Source organism: Agelaius tricolor, unplaced genomic scaffold (assembly GCF_023055355.1).
Source record: "Agelaius tricolor isolate 1412-34295 unplaced genomic scaffold, bAgeTri1.0.p SCAF_1, whole genome shotgun sequence".
NCBI lineage: Eukaryota > Metazoa > Chordata > Aves > Passeriformes > Icteridae > Agelaius > Agelaius tricolor.
The window spans coordinates 57,094,502-57,107,421 of NW_027269261.1; the positions used below are offsets into that span (position 1 = coordinate 57,094,502).

At 38.5% G+C, this 12,920-nt stretch overlaps 1 protein-coding gene across 4 annotated transcripts in view; it reads right to left on the bottom strand.

The window, feature by feature from the left end:
* The window catches only part of PLEKHG1 (pleckstrin homology and RhoGEF domain containing G1), a 125,763-nt gene that overhangs the window by 5,428 nt on the left and 107,415 nt on the right, over positions 1-12,920 (bottom strand). For all 4 annotated transcript variants that reach the window (XM_071435664.1, XM_071435683.1, XM_071435673.1 and 1 more), the window contains exons 7-18: positions 11,711-11,757; positions 11,163-11,313; positions 10,046-10,177; positions 7,518-7,700; positions 7,334-7,429; positions 7,132-7,218; positions 5,301-5,334; positions 4,746-4,841; positions 3,443-3,481; positions 2,958-2,980; positions 1,821-2,039; positions 604-711 (exon numbers count right to left, since the gene is read on the bottom strand). In XM_071435664.1, the coding sequence (XP_071291765.1) occupies positions 604-711; positions 1,821-2,039; positions 2,958-2,980; positions 3,443-3,481; positions 4,746-4,841; positions 5,301-5,334; positions 7,132-7,218; positions 7,334-7,429; positions 7,518-7,700; positions 10,046-10,177; positions 11,163-11,313; positions 11,711-11,757 (1,215 nt within the window). The remainder of the gene's footprint in view (positions 1-603; positions 712-1,820; positions 2,040-2,957; positions 2,981-3,442; positions 3,482-4,745; positions 4,842-5,300; positions 5,335-7,131; positions 7,219-7,333; positions 7,430-7,517; positions 7,701-10,045; positions 10,178-11,162; positions 11,314-11,710; positions 11,758-12,920) is intronic.

The following is a 12,920-nucleotide window of genomic DNA, read 5'->3' on the forward strand; positions in this document are numbered from 1 at the left end:
GCTCAGAGTTCACTCTCGGTGTTTAATAACATCTTACTTCAAATACAAGACAGTAGCTTATGTTAATGCATGAGTAATTAAAGGCAAATCTGTTTGGCAGGAGTTGGATTAAATCTTTTATGCTAACTCTGCAGTTTCACAGTTGGATTAAGCTAATCTGACTCTGGGTTTGTGCCAAAAGTTTTGTTCTTCTCCTTTTCCTTGCCTATAACCCTAGCAGAAAGGAATCTTATGCTCTCTAGCACATGCCATTGAAAATGTCTTTTTTTTTTTTTAGTGTAAGTCTTCACCCAGATCTAATTTACAGCAAGGCCACGTGCTCCCTAATGCCAACATAAAGGATGCTTTAGATGTTGCTGGCCAGAATCTGGGGGAGAGAGGGAAAGATAATTCCTTTTGTCTTCAGTTAATGCTGATTGGTTTAGTTAGCTACTTGTTTTTCCCAGCTCCCAAAAGAAATAGTCTTTTGTCATAGACATGAATATTTTAATGATATGAACACTGATAAACAGAAGATGATGTATCTGTCAACCTAGGGAAAACATTTCTTTGCAATACCTATGATGCATAGCAAAATAGAAGTAAAAAATAATAATTACTTACCTGCATTTCACATTTATTGAGATTGAGACTTCTTCGTTTTTCAACATTTTCAGCAGCTTGACTATTAAGTCTTTTTCTTCCCCCTTTTGATTTCTGCAGTGAGTTTTGCTGTGGTTTTAAAGAAAAAAATATGAGGGGTAATAAAACCTACAGTTCTTTGTACAGTCTGGTTCAGAGGAATTACTAGAAGCTACAACAGTTCAGGGACCTATACTGGGAGATGAAACAGCTTATGAGTTGTTAGCACTGCCACAAGAATTATTCAAAGCTTATAAAACCTGTAAAAGTACAATTGCCACATCTAGTAGTAACCACTAAGCTAATAGTATCAATTTTTTTGTGATATTTTTTGTGCTTACTCATTCTTTCGTTCTTACTTATGTTGGCAAGAGGGGGAATTACAAGTCACTGCACTACACTGGTACAAGATAATACTATTTAATGAAATATTTATAATGCAAATAGTGTAATTTCAAAGAGGAAATGCAATCAGCTTCAAAAAGAATCTCAATCACTGGTTTCATATAATTCACAAAATAGATGAACCACACAACGATATGACCTCAGTATCAACTAAACCAAATAAACTGAAAATCTAGATTCTTTAATACAGCCGCATTTTGAACTTGGATTTTTAGTCTTTCAAAGGCACTGCATATGTGTGGAAACATCATACCAAGTAAGAAAAAACTATCATCTGTGCAGTAGTAGGAGATAAAGAATCTCATTTTCATAAATCGTACTCAAAACTTCTCATATTCAAGTTCACACATTCATAGCTACTGCCAGAAGGTCACAGATCAAGAAACATCCCATGACATGCAGCAGTGTCTGAATCTCAATATAATATTCAAGCCCTTGCTTTGAAAGCACTGTATCTGCATGAGGCCTAAAAAGGTTTTTGTATGGCATCAACTGAAGAAACAAGGAAAAGCCAGTTGTGTGCAACAGGTAAAACTTTTCTGTAACAACCAGGTTGGAGGACTGCCAAGGAGTAAGTAAAATTCAAGTACTGGGAATTTCTCCCTCTATGTAGGGGTTTTTACATCTTCTCTGTTAAAATGCAAGTGAGTATTGTGTGAAGCCTAAATTAAAATGTTTCTGAGGAGAGGAAGTTGTAAACATTTGCAACACAAATGCCTGTTTTACATATAATTTTAATCCTTCTTCCATTCTCCACAAAAAAAAAAAAAATATTTTTCCCCACTTTTTCCTACCTGTTCAGACTCTTCTTCATCATCAGCATCAATCTGTTCTGTTGCAGAAGTCTGAAGAGTTTCATCGTGATCACTACTGTAGGCTGGTTCAATAGACTCATGAAACTGGCTCTCCAGCCCACTGGATTCCAATGAAACCTTCTTCCTAGAATTCAGCAGGGCTTCACTTGATCCTAGTTTGGTGGCTTGAGATAACAGGGCTCCTTCAATGCCCATCCGCTTTAAAAAAAAGCCATGAAACTTTGATTAGAAGTTTTTAGAGATTCTATATTTTAGTAAGATCCTCTTACATCAGACTCACAGGCAATGTTTAGCCCACAGTCAGTTAGCTGCACTGAAGTGAGATTTATAAAGAAGTAAGTACAACAACCAGTACTTTTCCATGTAATATTTAGAAGTGAAAAAACATATGCAAAAGACCCCATTCACATTGAATCCTGAGCTTCAATATTATGGCATGACAATGAAGTAATACCTAATGTACTCTGTTTATAACAGACACACACTTTTTAAAATTCCATCTTAAATAAAACCCCAAGACCTGAAATTCAAAATGAGACTTTCAAATTGCACTGGGAATTTCCATACAAATTCTTACAGAAAATGTAAAAATTACAAATGTTTGTTACAATCTGCTCAAGGTGCATGTGCTTTGTTTGGTGATATATCATATATATCATTACATATATATATATATCTACATATATATCTCTACATATATATATATCTATATATATCTATATCTCAGATTAAGTTGAAACTTTCCAGTCGTATTTAATAAGGTAATATGAGCCAAAGAATAAACACTATTTTTATACTATTTTTATACACTGCACTTCCTTGATTCTAGTGGTATTTTTAAGTATCCTGTAGCACTACTAATTGATTGGACTGTATTATAAACCACAACCATATATGGATTGCTGATTTTCTTCTTTATTAAATATTCCCAAAATAGTAAGCTGTATTTCTACTTTTTTCATTCCAGTAATCTTATTTGAGATGCTAAATAACATTTATTTGTTTGATTTCATTCTTAAGGTCAACACAACCAAGAAGATACAGATTCTCCAGTAAACACTGGTGCTCTAAAGTCATATGAATGGGCTAAAACAAGGAATTTAAGAAACGGCTTACCTTCTGCATGTCTGGGCTTACATCTGAAAACAAAAACACATCAATGAATAATCAAACTGGTGTGAGGCTATGCACGTTTTAATGCTACCCCAATCATGAATTCCCCAAAGGGGGCTGAATGAAGCAGCAATTGAGCAAACAGACTATATGGGGATTTCTGATAAAGCAGAGACAGCATGAGCTTTACCAGAGCTCCACCTGAGGCCCTGATTTTGCAGCACTGCTGTGATTTGAGGAACTGTTCACAATCGCCAAGACTTGGTGTGTTCAGTTCCTAGGATGTTTACAGGACCAATCCCCAAGTGTGGAAAAGAAGATATTAGATTTAAACACTAACATTTTGGGTTTGGCTTTTTTTCCCCCCAAAATTCCTCTTCCTCCCCTTAATGTATTTAGGGACAGTTACAAGAAAAAAGATTCTGTCTTCAGTTGTTTTACAAAGTACAGGAGCACCAGGTCAGTAAACAGTACACAAAATATCTTACCATTTGACTTCAAAACTTTATGGACTCTAGATGAGGGTTCTGAAAAAGACAACAACATGTTTACCTACTGTGGTATTCCAAAGAAAGCTGTGGGCATCCTGAACAACTTTTTTTTTAACATGTATATAAAAATTTAAGCTTCTGAGCCCACACAGTGAAGCCAGATTTTAATTTCTTTATTGCAAAATTTCCCCACAAAGATGATCTGCTGAAGTATCAAATCTACAGCTGTTACCAAAGCATATACTTGTTTCTTAATGCAATAGCAGTTGTCCTCCATTCATCTAGGCATACATACATTTTTATCCCATGCAAAGATTCCTGCTTTCAAAAGACCATATCACCTCTGTTACTGCTCTGCAGTGTTAGACGTTTTCTATTTGAAATATGCATAAGGTACCAAAGTCTTAGATGGGCTTAGAAAGTGTAAGTAGCTGAAGGTTACATAGGAGGCCCTTTGATCAGTAGAAACATTTTGTATTCTTCCTTTCACAGAAAGAGCAGCACCCATGCAACAAAGGTGTGCAAACACCTCAGAAACAAAGGAGAACATACCTCAAACATAATTAGAACTTGACTGCTTTTCAAGCGCAAATGTTGCTGTATGTTAAATCATTACATCAATACTCTCATGAGCCTTGTTTAAGTTATTCCCAATATGCAACATTACACACCAAATTGGAAAGGTCTTTAAGGACACAAAGAGGGGAACACAGGGACTGCAATATGAAGTCACCCAACTACAAAGACATTGGTGGTGTCTTTGAGAATAATTATAGATAGATGTTTGAGCTAGGAGGGGAAAAAAAGCCCAGACTCAGCAAAACCACCTCTCAAATCTCTATTATTCATAAGGCAAACATGACGCTAAGTATAGATAGTAAACATGTTTTGAAATAATAAGCCTTTCATAGTCAGGATGGACCACTTCTGAGACAATAATAACTGCAGTAAGGAGGGATGTCAAATTTAAATAATGTGACAGGCCTTCCTGCATATGCACTTTAATCTATTAGAGAGTACCAACTGTTTTTTATACATTCACAAATGTATATTCCTTAAATTAAATCCAAACAGTAGGTAAAAAAATAAATTACAAGAACAACAAATGATTAATAAGATACTTCATCCACCATCTACTGTACCACTTTAATATGGTACAGTATTGGAGAGATACTGTACCATGTTAAACTGCCTGGAGTGAAGATTAAAAACCAATTCCATGTACCCCGCCTAATCCAGCCCTAAAACAACCCTGCTCGTTTTTCCTTTTGTCATCTAGGGTATAAATTAGTTAATTCACCTGATTTCCGTCTCACTCTGTGAGGAGCAGTGCCTTCCTTAGGCTGGTATGATGATTTCATTTCTCCCTCAGGGCTATAGTGGAAGCCTGGGTGATCTGTGGAACAAGCAGAAGCACAGGGAATAAGAGAGTGACAAGGATGGCACTTCGCACACCTTGGCAGCTCTCTTTGGAGGCAGTGCCATCATCCCTTTATGCCTAATCCAGTTGCACCCCATCAGAGCCTGAAGCTACGCAAGCAAGATATGCTGCTAGGGTAGCTGGCTCCCAGGCAGCCATGGGAATGCTTTACCCATGTAGCTGGGCCTGGCTCCAGAGGGCTAACCCAGGAACATTTATCCACCACCATCAGGTTTGTCTGCCAGTTTCTCAATCAGAGCCTTCCCAACAAACTCCACAGGATCTGCATCTAATTTTGCCTTTTCCAGGAGGGTCATAATTCAAGGAACATAAGCCTGGCATTCTTCCATCTCAAATGACATCAACAGCTAAAGCCAAAATGTTGAAGATGGTTTTATTAATTTTTAAAACAAAAGGGAAAAAGAACCAACTTACGTATGGCATCCATTTCGAGAATTGCCTGCTTGGCCTGCAAGAGAAAAAGTAACAAATGAAGAAGTTAAAACTGTTAGTAGCAGGGCAAGTTGCATTGCATATTGCAGATAGTAGTGAGCTTATATGAAAATAACAGCAATTTTAATTTGAGAACTAATAAATATAGTTAGCAGCATTATTTTTTTGGTTTGTATTTTTTGTTCTTTTATGTGTATTGGACATGTTTCATATGGGGAGGAAAATTTTGGTGGCAGGAACTCAGCAGAGTTTGTCTCCAGGTCTGCACACAAAACCTGTTGTTCACTGCCCCCAGAATCTTTGTCTTGCGTGCCCACCTCTGCACAGGTAGTGTGAGGAGAGGAAGAGTGTGTGTCAAAAAAAATTCATAATTTAGTTTAAGTAAGATTGATGCAGGATAAAGAGCATCTGCTGATTGCTTAAAATTATGTCCCTTCTTTATAGAAAAAAAAATCTGGATGTTTTAGGAAGCATATCAGCTACTAAGTAAGAAAACAACCTAAACTGAAATATCCTGTCTAAGATGCTTGCCCTTGTACAGGTGCAGTTTGGTAATTTTCCACCAGGCGTCACATATGGACTACTATTGCATTCTCCAGAAGCTGGGCAGACAGAAGCCTCACAACAAGCAATTACCGGTTCGACAGGGAAAAAAAAATTAAAATGTGCAGATAACCTCAAAGATTTATTTCATTAGACTTTTTCTTTCTCAAGTGAAGTTATTTCTCTGAGAAGAAAAGTTTTTTTTCTACAGATAAAATAAAAATTGTGTAAGAAATAAGAAAAAAATGATACAAAGGCCAAGATCATGCTGTATTTTTTTAACAACCAAATAGAGTATTTACAGTGTAAATATGGATACCAGCATAAACATTATACCTTCAATAGACTTTGTTAACAAAAAGAGGAGAATTAGCAATAGGACCTGCTAGTGCTTTTTTCTTCCCTAAGTCTCTTTTTGTCACACTGTTGAAAATGCATGTTAGTACAGTATGGTGCATGTCAGTCACAGGTAACATTTTTTAGCCATTACAGCAAAAAACTGAGTGAAAAAACGGTCAGGGAAACTGGAAAACCAAGAGTAAACTCAGTGCGAAAAAAAATCCTGTTTCCACACCAGTCAATGTCTGCTGTGTCTTGGCAAGAATTAACACGAGTTAACCCACTTTGAGAGGTGCTGTATGTTACACTGGCAGACATCACCTGAAGCTCTAAGAGTGGATTCCATAAGTAAGAGGAGGAGATTTCCTCTTTCCAAGATATTATCGCTATGAATATGATATCAGTGCCTCATTTTTTCTGCCATAAAGCTCTCTAACTATCCCACTAACAAGGGCCAGATGCCCCAGCTAAGGATGCTGGGTTGAGGATGGGTGTGTGTAGTTGCAGTGAAGTGTGTGCTGCCGATGGCTTCACTGCTATGATACCTAACCAAGTCTGATTAAAAAAACCTACAGTACTGCAAATACTGCACCCCAGTGCTCTGCAGACAGGCAGCATCAAGCTAAAATGTGCTCCTAGAGTAAAGCTTTCTGACATTGCACCTCCATTACTTATGCCTTGGCAGGCAAATGCTGCTAACCCATTCTTCTATTCCCATACCAAGCCCTGAAGACAATTACAGTGTAACTATACCATTAGTTCTGAGGAACTTTTAAAGATATAAGGAAACAACACATTAATTAACATCCTGGAGTCAAAACTCTCTGTATATTGCATGCATCTTGCAGCTAACAGTGTTTTAAGTTAGTACCCATACAAGGAGGGGGTCTTGTGATTTTGTTTGCATTTTTTGTTTGGTTAGTTTTTTTACCTTGGCAGGAATTTTAGCAGGATGATTTTCTAGAATTAACCTCTTCAAGTGAAGAATCCAAAGGCGCTTGTCTTGCTGCGACTTTGCCTGATTAAAAAAATTGGGCACTATGAGAAAAATGCATTCCTGTACTATGCAGGGCCATAAACACCATATGGCCATGAGCCACGTAACCCATTGGGCAGGAGGTTTTCTGTGGTACCTGGACAGTATGTTGCATCTTAGGATTTTTGTAGTGGAAGACACTAAAGCTAAGTGGTTCCTTTGGTATTACTTCAACAAGCATCAGGTTTCCACACTGCAACGAAGAGAGGAAACAATGTGAATAACAGAGGAGTTTTAGGGAGACCTGTAGACAGCACATTACCACCTGCTCTCTGACATACCAGTATGTGAGCTTTGTACGCAAACATTTCATCTCTCTTTTTTGTAATTAGCAGCATCTTGTCAAAGAGGAACAGCGTGCGCTCATTTTTGGCTCGCTGAATGCGGAACGTTCCTTCTAACACCAGCTCCCCGTAACTCGTAAGGTCTGGCCCTTTCCAGTTAGTGAGCAAACTCTGTATCTCCTGCAACAGATCAAAGAACAACAAGCAAAATTAATTTCAGAGATCTTGCTGAAGCAAAAGACCCAAATGATCTGCTGAAGCCATTCACACTCTCCTATGTAACGTTTAGCATCCAACAGTGGAAAGTCACCAGACACCAATCCTGAGGCTGGTAGGTTATGTGTAACATTGCAGCCAGGTGCTTGGAGGCTCACTGCAAAGCCCACATTAAAACATGCCCTGAGTCCTGGTTACTGCCATTGCACGGACCCAGCAAAAAGCCCTGAACTCCCTGGGGCAGCCTGTAATGAAAGAGCACAACCTCTGCTCCCCTTGCTCCCAGAGACAGAAAAATCTGTAATTCAGTCATCAGTCTCTCTCACACTCTCCTTCATGTCCCCAACCAATCCCTCTTAACACTTCCCTCTCACCCTGGGTATCCTCCTGAAGTTGTGTGGTCTCCCACTGAATTAATTATAATGCCATGTCCCATAGGCCCATGACAGAAGACACTTCTGTGAGGCGTTTGGATTGAAGAGATGATTCTCAGAAGACTAAACAACCACAAGTGATTCAGTCAACTGAGCATCTGAATATTTGCTTGTACATTAGTGATTTGTATAGATACCACAGATATTTCTCACCTTATTTATTATTTAGGGAAAAAAAAAGGTTGGAGAAATATCTAAGAACATCTTCACAAGACTGTGTCACTTAGCTATGGCTATTCTGTTTCCTTAAACTGCTTATGTTTTCTGTCAATGGCAATGACATAGGACTTAAGCATGGGACATCAAATTCTAAAAGCAGGCTAAACTTTTAACTAGGGAACTATTTAAAAACATCCATCAGACTTTAAGCCTGCCAGCATTAGCAAAGCAGGGACAGATTGCCTCATCCCGGGCTGGTCACTCTAGAACATTAGACTTTAACAGAGCTTTCAGCTAGAAAACATCCCAGTCCATTTGAAGCTCCAATGCTGGCTAAAGCATTCACAGGAATAAAACCCCAAAGCAGCCCACCTTGGACTATACAGACAGTTGTTTAAAAAAATAAAAGGCAAAAAAAAAAAGATTTAAAAAATGTTGCATTGTATCAGATCTCTCCAGAAGCTAGTTAATAAGTCAGGATATAACACAGGGATCAAGTCCACCACTCTTGAGGGACACTTTGTGCAGGAACTGTTGTTGCAGTACTTGCAGACCACATTGCAGTGTGAGAGCCCACAGAAGGCCTATCCCTATGGCTGCAGAAGTAGGTTTTACTTTTTTAAGGGGGAACCATGAACATAAACATTTTCCACAAACCCAAACATCTGCCAGCTGAGCTCAATAAATAAAAAAAAAGCTTTTGTTTTTTTCCAAAAGCATTTAACCCCTATTTATTTCTGAATATAATTACTCAGATTTATAGCAGACTGTTGTTAAAAGTCATTAGCATGCATTTCCAGCAATGTGTGGCAAAGGTTACCCTGCTGCAGGCAAGACATTGTAAAATTTTTCTTACACATAAACAAAAGCAACACAAAAAATAAACAATCATTAAAAAACCCCCAAAATAGAAAAAAGAAGTAAACCACAAAAAGGGTAAATAAATTTAATGTATGTTACAAAAAATGGGCAAAGAATTACATTATACCGATTTCTGAAATGGGATAAGCTTATAACTCCATTTTATAAACTAAAAAATCCCCTAAATTTTCTTAAAGTGATATAAATATTGAAAATGTAACATAAAAGTGTGATTCACTGGGAACCAGGAAACAGAATGAGAGCATAAATTCTACAAAAGAGCTTGCTCCTTGCTCTTGATGACAAGAACTACTGAGGGTGTAGCTTTTGTTTCTTCTCCCCACAAAAATCTTCATTTGAAGTGAAGCTAGAGTTTTTCCAAGTATCATCTTTCTAGGTTTATGCTTTTCACAAAGCAACTGATAATGAGTTTTCTAAAACCCAAGAGGAAAGTACTTAAACAAGAATCAGCAAAAGAAATGCCTCAAAACAAAATTAATCAGCACAAAGGGAAGAAATCGGAAACCACAGGGTTTCTGAACAAAGCCATGCCCTAGGGTTGTACAGCAGTGCTGTACAATTGAGGGAAAGGAAGAAAGAAGAGTTATCTGAAGTTCCATATTACTGCAAAATAAATGCTTTACAGGATGCTGCTTGTAGGTTAGAGATGTCTGATATTTTCCTGCAGCAGTTATGACCGTGGTTTCCAAGATCAAACAGCCACAGGCATGCTCAACAGGAGTCTAAATTATGACTGACAAAGATTAAAAGAGAAGATAAACTAAAAAATGTTAATTGCATATATATTGACAAAACCAGCTCACAAACACCCATAAAATCTCTCTGGGAACTCACCTGGAGCCTGATGGCATGTTCATGTTTCCTCTTCATGTCATTTATATGCCATGCCACTCTCTGCATGGTATCTATGGCATCCAGCACCACATCATAGCCCTCCGTGTCCTTGTCAAGGTGGTTTTCTATTTCCTAAGACAAAGGGAAAATAACCAGAGTCCTCTTATTCCTAAGTGAACTTTCCCAGTCAAATGCAATACTGTGTTTTTATCTGTACTGTTTTGTCTGTGCATCGCAATCACTCGAAGGCAACGTTCCTGCCTTTGTTAGTGATGCATGTTGCTATCAATTAAATTAACACAAGATGACAAACGAAGTCAAGCCTTTGGAGTCAGTTTAGCAGCAAGGACACTTGAAGCAGCTAGTGTGACCAAAGAGGCACAGAAAGAGAGCGCAGCACACTGACAGGAGATCTTTCAGACAGCATTTAATGGCTTTCCTACAATGCAGAACATTTCTACATATTTACAAAACCCTGATGGAATTACACCAGGCTTTGCTTTACCATTGGAGAGCAGAAAAGCACTAGGCATTTAAAATAAGGATCAGTGTCTTTACACTTCACTAGAACATGACTCTCTAATAGGAAACATATGTGGAAAAATGTTAACAATAAAGCATGAATTTCTGAAACTTGCTTAAGTCAATTGACTGAATGTGGAAAGAGTTCCCACTTCCTCCATCATTCCTCTCCACAAAATTCTTAGCAGTCAGGGTGTTTATATGTATTTAGTCCTACTTTCAACCACCCCCAGCATTGCAACATGTGGAAAAACATTGTTCTCCATTGGAACAATAAATTTGTGTACCAAATGTTTAATCATGACAAGAATTTTCCAAACAACTTCAGAATTACAGACCAGCATTCAAAAAAAGTGCTAATTATTTGGATGCAAAGACTGATGCAATGTGTCTAAAATAATTACCATAAATTCTCCACTCCAAATAGATGCATATGGTGTGAAGTGACAAAGACAGAAAGCCTCCACATGTTGAAATCAAATACCCACAAAAGGATGAGCATTTAAGGAAAACCAGAACCTTTCTAACCACCAAGCCTTCTACCAGAGGAAGGAACCCCAACGTGCAGCAGCCCAAAATGAAATACATTTCTTACGTGCAGAAGCAGGTGGTACTTGAGGATGCGTTGGACAGGTTTCAAGAGGTAAGAGCCCAGGGGCAGAGAATGCTGCAGTGCTTCTTGCCGCTCTCTGAAGAACTTGGCCAGTGCCTTGTTCCTCATGCACTCTGTCAGCACAGCCACAGACCTGAAAACATCCACACACGGCTGTAAGACACTCTGTTTCCTTAAGTCTGTAGGTAAAGAATTGCTTCCCTTTCAGCTTGTAAAAAGGGGCAGCAGGTTCTCATTCCAATAACTGCTGTTTCTGCCGTTTGGTTTGGCTTTTTAAAAAATTATATTGTGCATTCAGCTATGCTCTCCCTTGACATGCAACCAGTCTCTCTTACTGGAAATTCTATAAGCAGCATTGCAGAATAAGACCATCATTTTCTAAAGAAGGGTAAAGCAGTGAACCACAAGATTAGATGAAGCAAAACTCCATTGTTTTTTTTTTTTTCTTTTTTACATAAAAGGCAAATTCCCTCCAATTCCCTCCCCCTCCAGGAAGGGGAGAAGGAAGAAAAGGAACCCGTAATTCCTACCTTGGGTAGTTGGTGCAGTACTGTGTATATATGTGGAAATCTTCACTCTGCACAGGGAGGAAAAGTTTGCATATATTGAGATTTTGTCAAACTAGCAGCTAACATGTGCAAGATAAAGATGATGTCAAGACAACACTTCCTTCAGCTCCTGATGCTGAATTCTCTATGTTCACTGTGATAGTCCTAACACAACCAGAATTTAATTTCATCTTTTTGTGGGAGAGATTTTTCCTTTACTTGAAAGAAAAACCAAGAAAACCTACACGGAGATAAAACAAGTGACTTTGCAACAAAGCCTCCAAGGTACCCTATGAAAATCTATGCATCTCAAAAAAACCCCAAAAACCCAAATTCCTGACCAAAACACCATCAACACACTTATGTCCTTCAAACAGCTGGTTGAACTTATCTAGTTTTTTTGTGTGCTGAAGCACACCCATATCATAGAATCGTAGAATATCCTGAGTTGGAAGGGACCCACAACCACCTCCTGGCCCTGCACAAAACAACCCCAACAATCACACCATGCACCTGGTGTATTTACTGGGAGAATTATGTTCTGCAGGTTATGTTTGGTGTGCCATTTCCAAGCAATTATAAATACTTTCACATGTGAGCACAGTCTAAGCATGAAATTAGAAGCCACAAAAGCGATTTTTTTTAAGAAGTAAATTATATGAAAGCAGACAGCTATTACCCCAACAAGTTGTAACTAGATCTGGGTGGGTTTCCACACTTGCCTGTCACACTGAAATTACTCAAACTTAATGCTGATAAGCTTCTCAGAGCTGAAGTCTGAGTTTCAAGTCTTTCTTCCCTGGCCTAAGATTTTTTCTTAATAATCATAATTTAATTCTATGCAAGAACAGATTTCCAGAAGTATTCCCATGTGCTCTAAGTCCACAGCTGCCTATCAACTTCTATCCCAAACACAATTTCTGCAGCTTACTGGAGTCCTAAAGGTTAAGAAAGCACTGCAGAATGGCAAAGTGCTCCCCGTATCAATCACTTTTTCTTTCATAAGCCCTCAACAGATAAAACACAATCCTCCAGCAGTGAATAAGACCCCAGTTTCCACTCCAAGCATCTTCAGAATGGGCTCTGGCATTCTGCAGCACAATAGCTGTGCTCCATGAGGGGCTGCCTCCCAGGGACCATTGCTGGTGAACGGCGAGACCAAACATCTGCATTCACAGAAGGCACAGTGCTC